Here is a 17,431-nt window from a genome sequence, read left to right as displayed (position 1 = left end):
AAACTGACTTCCTGGTGTCATCACTCCATTATTCCTGGGACCACCCGAACTCAAATATATCTTGTCTATATAGATGGTGCTTTGACTCTCTTTGTACTTGGGTTCAGCTGGCTCATGACTTACACTGGGGTTCTCCCATAATTCCTAAGGGATGCAGTTGTTCAGATAACTTGGCAATCAGGTGATTCTTTCTAGATACACTATAGACCTATTTTTCTAACTTTTCCTAGACTCCTTTATCAAAGAAAAATTACACAGAAACCTCCTGCCCTGTGATTCACATCTGAATATGTAACAGGCTTCTTCAATCTGGTATTTCTAACATTTGGGGCTGGATTGCTCTGTATTGTAGGGGGCTGTCCTGCGCACTGCAGGATTTTGAGCGGCACCTCTGGTCTCTGCCCACTAAAGGCCAATAGCAACCTCTGGGCTGTAACAACCAAAAATGTTTCTAGATACTGCCAAATGTCCCTTCAGGGACAATATTCCCCCTCAGTTGAGAAGTCCTGAGAAGACACAGACACACATACAATCTGTAAATATGAGTGAAGCTGCTCTGGTTGGAGGGGTAGTATCCAATCCCCACAGTGACCTCAAGGCACACTTATAGGCTGTCGAAAGCCTAGGCTTTAGAGATAGTGTATGAGTGCCTTATATGTGTGTGTTTTAGTTGCTGAAAACCAGTATGACAGAGGTACTACTGGTATGGCCATTTTACAGATGAGGAAGCCCATCTTAGAAAGGTTAAGTGGCTTCCATGTTAACTAAGCAATGGAGTTGTAGTCTGAGTTCATATCTACCCAACTCTCCTCTTTACAAATTTGCTCTACTCCTTGTGTCACAACAGTGGCTCAGCCTAAGTTTGGGTCACCAAGACCCCAAGATGTTCTTTTTAGAACTGGCATAGAATAAGAAGTCAATAACTATTAGATATTGGTGGTATTTTAATATATAATAAAATAAAACTCCAAATGATCCTCACAGATAAGAAACCAAAATCAGGAAGTTGAATTATCTATAGATAAACCATCCCATTCTGCTCTCTCATACTGATAGTGCTCCACTTAAGCATTGTTTTTCAAGGATCTACAAAAACCTGTTTATGTTCAAAGATCATGTAAAAACATATGGCAGGAGATCTTGTACTTCCTTCCTTTCATGCTGTGTAACACCATTAAGCATGCAGACCCTGTGTGTTGTCTCTCCATGCCCAAATCCCCATTGCTTTCTCAAGCTGACAGTGATACACGAAGGTGAGCAGCATCCATGGCTATAAACTCAATACCCACTTTGCCATAACCATCATGAGGGGGTCTTAAAGAGACTTGATCATCAATGTCTTTCCAAATTCAAAACACACTACCTATTCCCTTGAACATCCTGTGAATGCCACATGTGCCTTTGGTCCAACAGCACTGTAAAGACAGGGGGTGGATTTGGAGTTTAGTCAGAGAGGCCGTAGGAAAGCATAGGAAAGACTGCCTTTTTTTTTTTTTTTTTTTTTTTTTTTTTTTTTTTGCAGCCCATGTTTTAAAATTTTAAGACAGGGTCTTGCTAAGTTGCCCAGGCTGATCTGGAATTTGTGATCCTCCTGTCTCAGCCTTCTGAGTTGCTGGGATTACAGGGGCATACCACCTGTACTTGCTATCTTGTTGTGGACCATCCAGACAGAAACATTTTCTCCTCCTGTAAGAATTCCTACCTTGGCTCCTTAAGAAGCAAGGAGGGGCCTGCCTGGAGAGATTAGCTTGCTGTCCACTCTTCTTCTTTACCCTCACCATTTTCCCCAGGGAGAGAGGTATGAGTTCTCTGACTGGTGAGACTGAGCAAGGGTATCAGACACACACCACCCTGTTCATTCTAGTTCTCTCTCTGGGACATACCTGCAGCATGCCACACTCTGGGCTTCTCTAAGTGATACTTGAAGAGGTGAGTTCTGCCTTATGGTCCTGAAGTTTGCTGGTACCTCTGCCCATGAATGGGTAGATGGATGAGGAACTCTTCTGCAGGCACTACTTCCACCATCAGGGTTGCCAGAGTTGGAATGGGGGCAATGGGTAAGAGGCCTGAACTGGCTGCAAACTTAGCAGTCATAAATGCCAACATGACCCCTACATCTGCTTTAAATGGCTCCATTTAAGTAGATTGAATTGTGGGATGGGATTACAATCCTAGCAAGAAAAGGTCTGACTGGCCTAGTGGGACAGGTTCTGATAGTTCTAAATTAGCAAAGCCTTGAGCAGCCTTCAACTTGCTTTAATAGAATTGTCACATGGAGTTTCGGTTCACACCAGACTGTGAGGTTCTATTCTAAGTAAAACTGGGCCAAACACCCACAAACATACATTTAAAAATAGCTGCTCAATTCACCATAGCCAGAGTGTGGAACCAACCTAGATGCCCTTCAGTTGATGAATGGATAAAGAAACTGTGGCATATATATATACAACGGAATATTACTCCGCCATGAAGAATGATAAAATTATGGCATTTGCAGGCAAATGGATGAAATTGGAGGATATCATGCTAAGTGAAATAAGCCAATCTCAAAAAACTAAAGGACGAATGATCTCGCTGATAAGCGGATGAGGACATATAATGGGGGGTAGGAGGGGTTAGTGTTAGGGCTAGGGTTAGGTTTAGGGTTAGGGATAAGGAGAGTGGTAAGAATGGAGGAAGGAAGGACTGAATAGAGGGAAAAGAGGGGTGGGAGGGGTGGGGGGAAGGGAAAAAATAACAGAATGAATCAACAACATTGCCCTATGTAAATTCATGATTTTTAATAAAAAAATGGAAAAAAATAACTTCTGCCTGAGAAGTAAGGGTGGATTATTTGGCATAAAATTCAAGAAGTCTGCTTATATTCCCCTACCCCAGTTCAATAAACAGTTAGAAAACACTGAAACAAACACATAACTTTCAAATTAGAGAAGTATAGGCAATTCAGATTTTTTTTTCTAACAATGAGAGACCAAGAAAACAGAGAACAATCTTTGAAGTTCCCAATTTTATCTATAGAGTTTCCTGTTCACCCTGCTTCACCATTTGTTCATATGGACTTAGCACCCTGCCAGCTGCCCTGCAAGAGCCCAGCATCTTAAACAAGGCAGTACTCATCTGGCAGGCGTCACATTTTCTGGCCAACTCTGTTCACACTACTAAGCCAAATGAAATTTGGCAGAGCTTTTCTGTCCCCCCTTCCAGTTTCCTGGAAATAGGTAACACAGCTTAGAAAAGAAATTAAACAGGAATCAATCAGTGGAACTCACTGTGCACTTATACAGTTTTATTCTGAAGTTTCTTCTCATCTCTTTAATCAGGCTCTATTTGATCACCACACTAACCCAGAGAGGTAGGTAGGAAATGGCTATTAGAAAACCAAAGTCCTAAGACCTTAAGTGACTTTCCAAAAAGATGCAAACAGATGAAATTACCAGGGCTTGCATTCAAATCACTTGTTCTTTGTCCTTTTTTTTTTTTTAGCTCTTCTACTTCATTTTTTTAGGTTCAATAAAAATATGACAAAGGGGCTTCATAAGGTTTGTTTAAGAAGGTAGAATTAAAGTCTTCCTGGAGCACAGGACTGGATTATATAACATTTTAAGGTTTCATGACTGGCTGAAAATATGAACAAGTGCTTCCTTAAGTAGAGTGGCAAGACTGACTCTTGGGAGAGGGTTGTCACACTTTTGAACATGGGTTGACTGCAAAGCAGAACCCCAAAGGACTTTTTCCTCCACATCCTGGAATCTAGTTCTATCTTCTCAAAGCCATTTATTTAACTCCAAGCACAGCAAACATAGCCTATCCACTGGCTGGGAGGGAGGGATCTGTGACCTTGTCAGCACAGTGCAGCCAACATTTTGAAATTTATTTCCTAGAGAGAAAAAGAAGTCTTATACAACAAACAAATGAACAAACCAACACCCCCATACACAAAAAAAACCCTAAACCTGTGGACATTACCTTAACCCAGAGACCCAAGTTGGCATCACCAGTAAGGGAAACAAACTGATCATGGTATGAGACACTGAGGACCCAATTATCCCAGCCATGGGATTCTTGCCCAAAATGCACAATTTGAATCTAACCATAAAGAAATATCAAAACAACCTAAACTGAAGACTAGTTCTTAAAATAACTTTTAAAAATGTCAAGATCATGAAAAAGAAAGGCTGAGGTGCTGTTCTAGGTTAAAGGAGACAAAAGAGATGAGATCCTGGACGAAGGGAAGAAAATGCTTTAATACTATAAAGGATCTTACTGGAACTGGCTAAAGCTGCATACAGACTATAAACTGAGTAACAATAACATCTCAAAGTTAAACTTCCTGATTTTCAAAATTGTTCTATGGGTATATAAAACAATGTCTCTGTTTTTTGGGGTAAGGGGTGTGATGCCTGTAACTTACCTTCAGTGGTTCTGGGAGAAATCTGCACATGCATGCATGTCAGTGTATATGTCTATGGAGAACATATGTGAGACTGTGAATGAGATTAATGAGTTATAGGAATAATGAAACAAATATGGCTAAATGTTTAATTCAGGATGAATGGTATATAGGAGTTCTTTGCTCTAGTCTTGTAATTTTTCTGTAAGGTTAAAAAGGTCAAAATAAAAAGGCTGGGCTGGGGATATAACTCAATTGGCAGAGTGCTTGCCTAGCATGCACAAGGTCCTGGATTCAATTTCCTAGCACCACCAAAAAAAAAAAAAAAAAAAAAAAAAAAAAAAGCCCACAAAAGTAAAAAGGATAAAAAAGAAAAAATGACCTAAATTCAAATGATCCTCTGATGAGACTGAAAAATATAGGACTATGGAATGGATGAGTATAAGTATGGCTGCAAGGACAGGATGTCACTTAACATTTCAGTTATCTTTAAAATTTTTTTTTTAGTTGTAGACGGACACTGTACCTTTATTTATTTATTTTTATGTGGGGCTGAGGATCAAACCCAGGGCCTCATGCATGCTAAGTGAGCACTCTGCCACTGAGCCACAACCCAAGCCCATCGGTTATCCTTAAGAAAAATTTCAAGTAAAAATGCAAATACCTATTGGAGAATAATGGTGGTGGCAAAAAATCTCTCTCATCCCACATGATCTTATGAATTTATTTCTCCAACCCACTAAATCTGGGGTGGCCTTACTCCTTTGAATTATAGTACATAGCAGTGAAGTAATTCTGTGCCAATTCAGGGCATATCCTTAACTGGCCTGGCAGCTTCTATGTTCTGCCTAGAAGATGCTCACTTTTCAAAGCTAGCTGCCATACTGTGAGATGCCTAAGCTATATGGAGAGGCTACATGCAGGAATACTAATTGACAGCCCCTGCTGACTGTTCCGCCAAAAGCCAGTACCAACTACCAGCAAAGTAAATGATCCATCTTGGACCTCTAGTCATCAAGACTTAGGGAACTGCAGCCCTAGCTGACACTGAACCACAACTGCACAGAAGATCCATGGTGATAACCATCCAATGACAGTGAGTTAACCCACAAAACAATTTCAAGAAAGACCAAGAGAGAGAACCTCCATGTAAACTCAAGTAATAGAACTGTGAGAATTAATAATAAATTGTTGTAGGCCACTAAACTTGGGGGGATTTGTTAAGAGCAGCAGTAGATAACTGAAATATTACTCATAATAATGACCAAACCAATTTAACATATATTCCTAGGAATGTAAAACCATTAGAGAATATTTCACACTGAAAAACTAAAGTGCAGGCAAGTATTAATACTTGAGGCTGAGAAGGGTTGGGTAAATCCACTTGGCCACACTTGATTTCTTATCTCTAGGTTACAGGAAGAAAGCTATGCTCCATCTAAATCTTTCAGGGTGTTGCTAAAGCTAGTTTTCTAAAACCCACACAAGTACCCGACAAAATAAACAATGAAAACAAACCTGAATGCTTAGAAGGGCAATGCTTTTAATATGCACAGCCACCCAACTGTGGCTTAATTTATCTGAGATCAGGGAGGAGAACAATGCACTGTCAGAGCTTAGGAGGTCACAAGAACAGGGATCATTAATCACATGACTTGACTAAGCTTTTAGATAGGAGTTCAAAGAGGCTAACTATACCCCCTTTCAAAGCCACATCATTTTTAGTGTGCTTTAAAAATAGCATTACTTGCTCTCCATAGTGGAATATCAAAAGAAAACGGGGTTTATTTTGCACATGATACCATTTTAAGTATCAAGTGTCTCCTCTTTGTTTTTCTTCAATACAAAGTGTGCAAAACATGTACAAAACATACAAGGTATGAAGAAGAATATAACAAACATCTACACATCCACCACCTAATCCAAAAGAAAGAAGTTATCAATGTACCACAATGTCCTGTATGCCCTACCCAGATCCGATTCCCTCTCTTCCCCACTCAGAGGCCATCATCACCCTGAATTGTTTGCCATTTTCTTACTTTTAAAAAAATCCATTTACCACATTCTTAGATTGTTTAGTTTTGCACATATGGGAACTCATAATAAATGGAATGACACTACTGACATTCTTAAATCCATTAAGAGGATTTTTCCACTTAACATTATATTCCTCAGATCCACTCATGTGGTTGTGGGCAGCAACGACCCATTCTTTTTCACTGCCACATAGTTTAGCTGGATTTTTCAGAAACGACTTACATCTACATGAGTTCCCACGTTTTTCAGATGTGGTTCATACCCACTGTGGTACAGCTGCTAATTTTTACCTGGTGGGAAACTTACTTTCTGAACATTTTAAAATCAAGTAAAATTTGTTTCTCTTTAGACTTCTCAACTCATTAATGTAGGTTGTACATCCCTAACCTGAAATTCTGAAATCTGAAATGCTCCAAAATCCCAAACTTTTTGAGATCATGCCAGTACTCCAAAAGTTTCAGATTTCAGATTTTCAGATTCAGGGATGCTTAACTGGTAAAATGTACGCAAACATTCCAAAATCTGAAAGACTCCCAACTGTGAAACATTTCTGGACCCAATCAACCCAACAGACTAAAACAGACACATACTGAGCACCTGCTGAGCAATAAGAAATCTAGAGTCCCCATCCTCTTCTTTTTTTCTTTTTTTGAACTGAGGGTTGAATCCAGGGCTTTGTGAATGCGAGGCAGAGGAGGCAGGCAGAGATTTGCTGCTGAGCTACATGCCCGCCCAAGAGTCCCCACCCTCAAGGCAGTGTAGCAGGAAACTGTCAAGTGAACCTAAAATGCTCATACAGTACAATGAAGTACGATCAATGCTCCTTGCCCCCTCATTTCATGCAGGGCTCTTACCAAATATCATCACCTCAGAGAAGGCTGTCCTGACCATGTTATCCAGTTGCCTTCTTCTACCACATCTTGTCATCTGACCTGCTTATTTTTTTCTTCACAGCAATTATCACCACCTGATATTATGCTTGCTAATCATTGTTATGTAAACTCCATGATGACAGGAACTTTTGCCATATTCATCACCGCACCTTTAGTCCTTAGAAGAGTGCTGGATACAGAGCAGGTACTCTATAGGTATTTGTGGAAGGAATGAATGGTAGAGGTATGCATGTGATGCTACCTGAACACAGAGAAGGGGGAAATTCAGTTTTGGCTGGTTCCAGAGAAGGTGTAAAGAAGTTCCATGAACATCCTCACCTTTTACTCCCCAAGTCTATTTTCCTCCAGAAATACATTCTTTTTTTATTGGTTCTTGTTAGTTATACATTACATTAGGATTCATTTTGACAGAATTATACAAGCATGGAATATAATTTGCTCTAATTCAATTCCCAGTATTTTCACTTCCCCTCCCCTTCTCCCTCCCTCTCTTCCCTTCTCCTCTACTTTATGATCTTTCTGCTATTTACTTTTAGTTTTTCTTAATAGTTAGTGTCTCATGGATGAATAAACATGATGGTGAGATTCACTATGGTATATTTATATATGTACATAGGAAAGTTAGCTCAGATATTCATTCTACCATTCTTCCCTTTTCCCATCCCTTCTCCCTCTCCTCAGCCCCCTTCATCTAGTCCACCCATCTTTCTTCTATTTGATTGAATTCTCCCACTTTCCCCCTTTTCTTTCCCCACTTATTTTGGACTAGCTTTTGCATATCAGAGAAAACATTTGACCTTTGGCCAAGTCTGACTTACTTCTCTTAGCATGATAGTCTCCAGTTCCATTCATTTACAAGAAAATGCCATAATACCATTCTTTTTTATGGTTGAGCAATACTCTACTGGGTCTTTATTCATTCATCTGTTGAAGGGCACCTTCACTGGTTACGTAAATTCCTAAAAAGCCTTTGAATCTTAGAGTATTATGAGTTCAGATAATTAATGCCTACATACATTGCTAGCTCAGACAATGTTTTTTTCAGATTAAAAAGCAGCCGAGGGAAAATATTCTTAGAGACAATATGATATGGGTACATTCCAGATGTTATCTATTGACTAGATAATGTCAACTTAAAAGATCCTGAAAAGAACTAGATCACTGTTACCTGTGTTCCATGACTCAGAGAACTGAGCTCACCAGGCTGACGCTTTGTCCACATGCTGCTCATGTTCACTATTTACAGTTTCCTTTAAAAGAAGAACCTGAGACCCCAAAAGCCCATCTCACTCCCACTCTCTAGACAGCCTACATTCTCTGCCTCTCTGAATGTGTATTCCTTGCTCTCCTAAATGAATCTGTTTGTGACTCTTTTGACACATCCTAAAGGTCCTTTCTCCAAAGTAAGTCAAGAAGCTGGCAGGGTCTAGTTGATATCCCTTTCTCCTTTCTGGGGGACGTCCTTAGATCCCTGTCCAATAACAAGTCAATTCTCAAGTCCTGAGCCAGACAGCCCTTTGGATTGGGACCTGTACTGCCATCACTGTGTACATGGCTCCCTCTCACCTTGCTTCAAGTTCCTTGAATTAGAGACTATTTTCTGAGGCATTTGACACAGTGACTTTTGCATTCATTTATCTTGAATATATTTAAAGCATCTACTATGTGCCTATTATTATTTTAGAAAAAATGGGAATAGGGGCTGGGGTTGTGGCTCAGTGGTAAAGCACTTGCCTGGCATTCATGGGGCACTGGGTTTGATCCTTAGCACCACATAAATAAATAAAGGTATTGTGTCCATATACAACAAAAAATTTAAAAAAAAAAGAAAGAATGAGAACAAAATTTTTTCTCTAAACTGAACTATATAAAATGGTATGGGATTTCATAAAAGTATTTGATCCAACAAGGGTTTTATAAAATTCAGATGATTTGTCTTTTAAAATATTAAATAGTTCTAGAAACACGATTTTCTTCAAGATGTTCAACTTCAAAGAAACAGCCCAAAGCCAGTTGTGAGCTTGCTTCCTACTAGAGCATAATTCTCATCTCTATAGAATGCAAAAACCCCCTTGATTATTTTAGTGAAATTTATAATAACAATGATGAAACTTGCAAGTTACTATCTGTGTAGGAACCATAACTCAATATCCAGAATAAGAGACTAAATCCTGGAAAAACCCCAGTATGAAATAGGCTTTTCTATTAATGTAAATATCCCAAGTTCACACCAGCATAGTGATATGAGGATAAGAGTTGAGAAGGCTAAGAAATAAGACAGAGAAGTAGAGATTGTAGCACTCACATAATTATTATCAAGAGGTTGCAAGAGAGCAATACCACCACCAAAGACAAGCACAGAAGGTACACAATGAGTTAAAAAATAAAATTTACAAAAACCGAGCTATTAATTTAGTGACGTGTTGTGGAAGGATATTAGTAGTCTATGAAAGGTAGGTAGTAGTAGTCATCAAAAATCATAGTAATCTCTGAGAAAAATAATAATAGTGAAAACTGTTAGACAGCAACACATTAGAAAGATGAGCTGATGTCACCTTGAGATATTTAAAACAAATTCCCAAGTGTTCCTTCAATTTGTGTTTTATCCTATGTTCTCTGCATCAAACAGATGTACTAAATATAAGCAAGGTCTATATTATCTTCCGCATATAAAAACTTTCCAAGGGACTGGAACAACATTTTTCAAGCCCTGAAAGAAAATGGATGCCAACCAAGAATCTTATATCCAGCAAAACTTACCTTCAAATTTGATGATGAAATAAAATCCTTCCATGATAAACAAAAGCTAAAAGAATTTACAAAAAGAAAGCCAGCATTACAGAACATTCTCAGCAAAATATTCCACGAGGAAGAGATGAAAAACAAAGAAGCAAATCAGCAATGGGAGGAACTATCCTAAAGGAATTGTCAAATAAAGGAAAAACCAAGTCATGTCAAAATAAATAAATAAATAAATAAAATGAACCAAATGACCGGGAATACTAATCATATTTCAATAATAACCCTGAATATTAATGGCCTGAACTCATCAATCAAAAGACATAGACTGGCAGATTGGATCAAAAAGAAAGATCCAACAATATGTTGCCTGCAAGAGATACCCATAGACTAAAGGTGAAAGGATGGGGAAAAACATACCATGCACATGGACTCAGCAAAAAAGCTGGGGTATCCATCCTCATTTCAGATAATGTGGACTTCAAGTCAAAGTTAGTCAGAAGGGACAAAGAAGGATATTACATATTGCTTAAGGGAACCATAAATCAGCAAGACATAACAATCATAAACATCTATGCCCCAAACAGTGGCTCATCCATGTATGTCAAACAAATCCTTCTCAATTTCAGAAACCAAATAGACCAAAACACAATAATACTAGGTGATTTTAACACACCTCTCTCACCACTGGACAAATCTTCCAAACAAAAATTGAACAAAGAAACCATAGACCTCAATAACACAATCAATAATTTAGACTTAACGGACATTTATAGAATATACCATCCAACCAAGAGCGAATACACTTTCTTCTCAGCAGCACATGGATCCTTCTCTAAAATAGACTATATATTATGCCACAAAGGTAATGTAAGCAAATACAAGAAGATAGAGACACTACCTTGTATTCTATCAGATCATAATGGATTGAAATTAGAAATAAATGAAAGAGTAAAAAACAGAAGCTACTCTAACACCTGGAGATTAAACAATATGCTATTACATGATGAATGGATAACAGAAGATATTAGGAAGGAAATTAAAAAATTCTTAGCGGTAAATGAGAACAAAGAAACATCATATCAAAATCTTTGGGACACTATGAAAGCAGTACTTAGAGGAAAATTTATTTCATGGAGCCCATTCAATAAAAGAAGTAAAAATCAACAAATAAACAACCTAACACTACAGCTCAAAGTCCTAGAAAAAGAAGAACAGACCAACACCAAAAGTAGTAGAAGATAGGAAATAGTTAAACTCAGAGCTGAAATCAATGAAATTGAAACAAAAGAAACAATACAAAAAATTGACAAAATAAATAGTTGGTTCTTTGAAAAAATAAACAAAATTGATAAACCCTTAGCCACTCTAACAAAGAGAAGACGAGAGAAAACCCAAATCACTAAAATTCGGAATGAACAAGGAAATATCACAACAGACAGGATTGAAATACAAAACATAATTAGAAGCTATTTTGAAAATCTATATTCCAACAAAACAGAAAACCTCGAAGACATCAACAGGTTTCTAGAGACATATGAATTGCCTAAATTGAACGAGGAGGACATACACAATTTAAATAGAACAATTTCAAGTAATGAAGTAGAAGAGGTCATCAAAAGCCTACCAACAAAGAAAAGTCCAGGACCAGATGGGTTCTCAGCCGAGTTCTACAAAACCTTTAAAGAAGAGCTCATTCCAATACTTCTCAAAGTATTCCATGAAATAGAAGAGGAGGGAACCCTCCCAAACTCATTCTATGAAGCCAATATTACCCTGATACCCAAACCAGACAGAGACAAATCGAGGAAAGAAAATTTCAGACCGATATCATTAATGAACATTGACGCAAAAATTCTCAATAAAATTTTAGCAAATCGCATACAAAAATATATTAAAAAGATAGTGCACCACGATCAAGTGGCTTTTATCCCAGGGATGCAAGGTTGATTCAACATCCGGAAATCAATAAATGTCATTCACCATATCAATAGACTTAAAGTCAAGAATCACATGATTATTTCAATAGATGCAGAAAAAGCATTTGATAAAATACAGCACCCCTTCATGCTCAAAACACTAGAAAAAATAGGGATAGTGGGAACATTCCTTAACATTATAAAGGCCATCTATGCTAAGCCCATGGCTAATATCATTCTAAATGGTGAAAAACTGAAAGCATTCCCCCTAAAAACTGGAACAAGACAGGGATGCCCTCTTTCACCACTCCTATTCAATATCGTTCTTGAGACTCTAGCCAGAGCAATTAGACAGACCAAGGAAATTAAAGGAATACGAATAGGAAAAGAAGAACTCAAACTATCCCTATTTGCGGATGATATGATTATATACTTAGAAGAACCAGGAAATTCCACCAGAAAACTTTTAGAACTCATAAGTGAATTCAGTAAAGTAGCAGGTTACAAGATCAATGCTCATAAATCCAATGCATTTTTATACATAAGTGATGAATCCTCAGAAAGAGAAATTAGGAAAACTACCCCATTCACAATAGCCTCGAAAAAAATAAAATACTTGGGAATCAATCTCACAAAAGAGGTGAAAGACCTCTACAATGAGAACTACAGAACACTAAAGAAAGAAATTAAAGAAAACCTTAGAAGATGGAAAGATCTCCCATGTTCTTGGATAGGAAGAATTAATATTGTCAAAATGGCCATACCACCAAAAGTGCTATACAGATTCAATGCAATTCCAATTAAAATCCCAATGATGTACCTCACAGAAATAGAGCAAGCAATCATGAAATTCATCTGGAAGAATAAGAAACCCAGAATAGCTAAAGCAATCCTTCGCAGGAAAAATGAAGCAGGGGGTATCGCAATACCCGAACTTCAACTTTATTACAAAGCAATAGTAACAAAGACGGCATGGTATTGGTACCAAAATAGACAGGTAGATCAATGGTACAGAATAGAGGACACAGACACAAACCCAAATAAATACAACTTTCTAATACTAGACAAAGGTGCCAAAAATATGCAATGGAGAAAAGATAGCCTCTTCAACAAATGGTGCTGGGAGAATTGGAAATCCATATGCAACAGAATGAAACTAAACCCATGTCTCTCATCCTGCACAAAACTCAACTCAAAATGGATTAAGGACCTTGGAATCAGACCAGAGACTCTTCAGATTATAGAAGAAAAAGTAGGTCCCAATCTTCAACATGTTGGCCTAGGACCAGACTTCCTCAACAGGACTCCCATAGCACAAGAAATAAAAGCAAGAATCAATAACTGGGATAGATTCAAACTAAAAAGCTTTCTCTCAGCAAAGGAAAATATCAGTAATGTGAAGAAGGAGCCTACAGAGTGGGAGAATATCTTTGCCAATCATACTTCAGATAGAGCACTAATCTCCAGAATCTATAAAGAACTCAAAAAACTCTACACCAAGAATACAAATAATCCAATCGACAAATGGGCTAAGGAAATAACAGACACTTCACAGAAGAAGATCTACAAGCAATCAACAAACATATGAAAAAATGTTCAACATCTCTAGTAATAAGAGAAATGCAAATCAAAACCACCCTAAGATTCCATCTCACCCCAATTAGAATGGTGATTATCAAAAATACAAGCAACAGGTGTTGGCGAGGATGTGGGGAGAAAGGTACACTCATACATTGCTGGTGGGGCTGCAAATTAGTGCAGCCACTCTGGAAAGCAGTGTGGAGATTCCTTAGAAAACCTGGAATGGAACCACCATTTGACCCAGCTATCCCACTCCTTGGCCTATACCCAAAGGACTTAAAATCAGCATACTACAGAGATACAGCCACATCAATGTTCATAGCTGCTCAATTCACAATAGCCAGATTGTGGAACTAACCTAGATGCCCTTCAATTGATGAGTGGATAAAGAAACTGTGGTATATATATACTATGGAATATTACTCTGCCATAAAGAATGATAAAATTATGGCATTTGCAGGCAAATGGATGAAATTGGAGACCATCATGCTAAGTGAGATAAGCCAATCTCAAAAAACTAAAGGACGAATGATCTCGCTGATAAGTGGATGATGACACATAAGGGGGAGGGTGGGGGGAGTTAGTGTTAGGGTTAGAGTTAGGGAGGGGGACAAGAATGGAGGAAGAAAGGACTGTTTAGAGGGAAAAGAAGGGTGGGAGGGGTGGGGGAGAAGGGAAAAAATAATAGAATGAATTAAACAACATTACCACATGTAAATTTATGATTATACAAATGGTATGCCTTTAACCCATGTACAAACAGACAAACAACATGTATCCCATTTGTTTACAATAAAAAAAAATTAAAGAAAAAAAAAAAAAAAAACTTTCCTAACCAGGCATGGTGGCGCACACCTTATTTATCCCCAGCAACTTGGAAGGCTGAGGCAGGTGGTTCTCAAGTTCAAGGCCAGCCCCAGCAACTTAGAGAGACTATCTCAAAATAAAAATATAGAGAACTGGTGATATAGCTCAGTGATATAGTACCCCTGGGTTCAATTCCAGTACCAAAAAAACCAAACAAACAAAAAAAACCCCAAAACAAAAGTCAATAACAAAAAAAACCCAAGCAAGCAAACAAACAGAAACAAAAAAATAAAACTTTCCTGTTTTCCCAAATTAAATCACATTTCTCTTTCTCACTACTACTGAAGATATTTCCACTGTACTCCTGTAATGAGTTATTTGATGAGTCACTCTTGTTAGTTACTATTGGTAAAATACTTCAAAGACTTAAAACAGTGGTCACAGATATATTATAAATTTGTTTTTCAGTTACATGTTTTCACTGGTGAGTTTATCCAATTTCTAACAAAAATTGTTTTATTAAAAAAGTTGCTGATCACAGCTAACGAGTTATTATTGTATGTTAAGCAGACAATAAGATGGGGAGGGTAGAGGAAGGCCAGTAGGTACCTAGGCACAATGTAATCATTTCAATCCAGATGCAGTCCAAAAGAAAAGAACATCAGTAAAGCAGAATGGAATTTAATACCTTAAGGAGAAAATGCTGAATGCTTCATCTTGGCAACTAAGATTCCTGTATTTATTTACCAGGCAAGAAACCTCTTAATGGCCCACCATATAACCAGAAGATAAATGGAGTCAAGGCAGGTAGTTCAAAGACCAGCATTTCTTTTGCTCAACCCTTCTGGCTGGCCATGCCTCATAAGGGAACAGGAGCTATAATGTTAGATAGCATCAAGCCCATCCAAATGGCTCTCAATCGTCAGACTGTCCGGTAAAGGGGAGAGGTGCTTACTTGGACAGCACAGGAGAAGATGATCTCTTAGGAAGGCCTGTGGGAAGCTCGCATCTTCTCAGTGGGGACCCGAGGCCCCCAGCAGGGATGGAAGTTGTCACTCGCTGTCCTCTCTTCACCTTCTCCACCTGTACGGACCGAGAGTAAGACAGCCACAGCTCATGACTGGTACTACTTCTATAATTGCTGAAACTACCTCAAATGGAAATGATATATAGTTTTCTTTAAGAGAGATCAATTCAAAGCTATAATGTAACAGGACAGGACAGGAATCTTGCATAGAGATACCACGAGGTCATCACATTTAGATCACCCAGTAAAAATAATAATAGCTTTCAGTCTCAACATGCAGATTTCCCCCTTCTTGTTCTTTTACCAAGAAATAACAACAGATACATATTATGGTCCTGGACACACAGGAACTGGGAAAGAGTATAAAGAAAGTATGCTTACTATGAAAAAATTACATGTGAGTAAGAATGCGGTTATAACATCCAAGACAGTGAACTACAGACCCCAAGAGCATATATAGCATAATGCAGAATGCAACACATCTATTCCTTTGTATCTTCCCCTTCATCCCTTTCAGCAGAATGGAGAAAGAAATGCACATAAGTGTCTGGTCAGCAAAAAATGCTTCATAAGGATTAGTTCCCTTCTCTCCCTATTACATTTTTCTGTAACAAGTCCTCACTTGGCCTCCACGTCCACAAATGTTAGCCCCCTTCCACAACAATTTATCCTACAGCATCTAAAAATTAGAAACATTCACTTCTCTTTTAAGACTCTCAGGACCATGGTTAGTTTCAGTTGAGTTGTTGCCCTGGCTTAAAATGGAAGGACATGCATTCTGGGTTCGCTTGTTTGTTTGGTATTTGCATAATACCAGAGTGCTGGGGACTTGAACCTGGGCCTCCAGCATGAGAGTCAGGCACTCTATGACACGGGCTGTATGGCCAGCACAGGACATGCATTCTGTTTCCTGCACTCCTTGCACTCTCTTTGGTTTCCCCATAATTTCTGTCCTGTTGTTTGCTGGCAGTATAACCCATAAGCAGATCTACTGCTCCAACAAATATTTTGATGAGCACTATGAGTACTGGCATGTCATGTTACCCACAGAACTTTCCAAAAATCAGATCTAATGTCTGAAGAGGAGTGGAGGAGACCTGGTGTCCAACAAAGTCTAGGCTGGACTCATGACATGATTCATGAACCAGAACCACATATTCTTCTTTTTAGATGATCTCTTCCAAAAGAGTAACAAAATGAAATATATCTGGGATCATCAATTAAATCTTCCACAAATTTAATGTATATGTGTATATAAGGTAGTATTCAGTGAATACTTGAAAAATGTACAATCATTCATCCATACCTGTGCATTAAGTATATTATTCACAGCAACAGAGCTCAGTTAAATGCAACTGCCTTTATGTTATTATGAGGTATTTAAGATAAAATTTCTTCTAAGTCACTTTTTCTCTTAATGTAAGTGCCTGTTTGTCATTACCTGTTACTTTTGTTAAATGAAATTTGTACATTGAAAGTTTTAAAAAAGAATCCCAGGGCCATGATAAATTTGAAAAGAAAATATGTTATTATAAAATGCCCAACAAGGTTGGGGATATAGCTCAGTAGAGTGCTTGCCTAGCATGGGTGAGTCCCTGGGTTGCATACTTAGCACTGCAAAAAAAAAAAAAAATGTCCAATAGTGAGTATGTGGTGGTTTTTGCATAAGCCCACGCATTATTTGACACTCTTTCAAATAATGGAGCAGGTGAAGCTTAATTCCCTTCCCCTTGAGTTTGGGTTACTCTTAGTGACTTGCTGGAAATGAAGAGTCTATGGCAGAAGTGACAAATTGAGCATAAAAGGCAATAACTAGAGCTTCCTTCTTTTGCATTCTTAGATCACTTACTCTGGGAGATGCCAGCTGCCATGTTATTTGGACAATTAAGCAGCTTTATGGAGAAGCCCATTCAGTGAGGAACTAAGGCCTCCTTCCCACAGTCATGTGATGAACATCTCAGAAGAGGCCCAGTCAAGGCCAGGTGCAATGATGCACATCTATAATCCCAGCAACTCTGGAGACTGTGGTAGGAGGATG

At 38.3% G+C, this 17,431-nt stretch overlaps 1 protein-coding gene across 9 annotated transcripts in view; it reads right to left on the bottom strand.

Moving 5' to 3' along the window:
- The window catches only part of MAP7D2 (MAP7 domain containing 2), a 120,568-nt gene that overhangs the window by 20,575 nt on the left and 82,562 nt on the right, over nucleotides 1-17,431 (bottom strand). For all 9 annotated transcript variants that reach the window (XM_079122856.1, XM_079122850.1, XM_079122851.1 and 6 more), the window contains one exon: nucleotides 15,322-15,449. In XM_079122856.1, the coding sequence (XP_078978982.1) occupies nucleotides 15,322-15,449 (128 nt within the window). The remainder of the gene's footprint in view (nucleotides 1-15,321; nucleotides 15,450-17,431) is intronic.

The sequence above is a fragment of the Sciurus vulgaris genome (genome assembly GCF_902686455.1).
Source record: "Sciurus vulgaris genome assembly, chromosome: X".
Classification (NCBI taxonomy): Eukaryota; Metazoa; Chordata; class Mammalia; order Rodentia; family Sciuridae; genus Sciurus; species Sciurus vulgaris.
The sequence above is the reverse complement of the archived record's forward strand: the minus strand, read 5'-3'. Positions and strand labels throughout refer to the sequence as shown.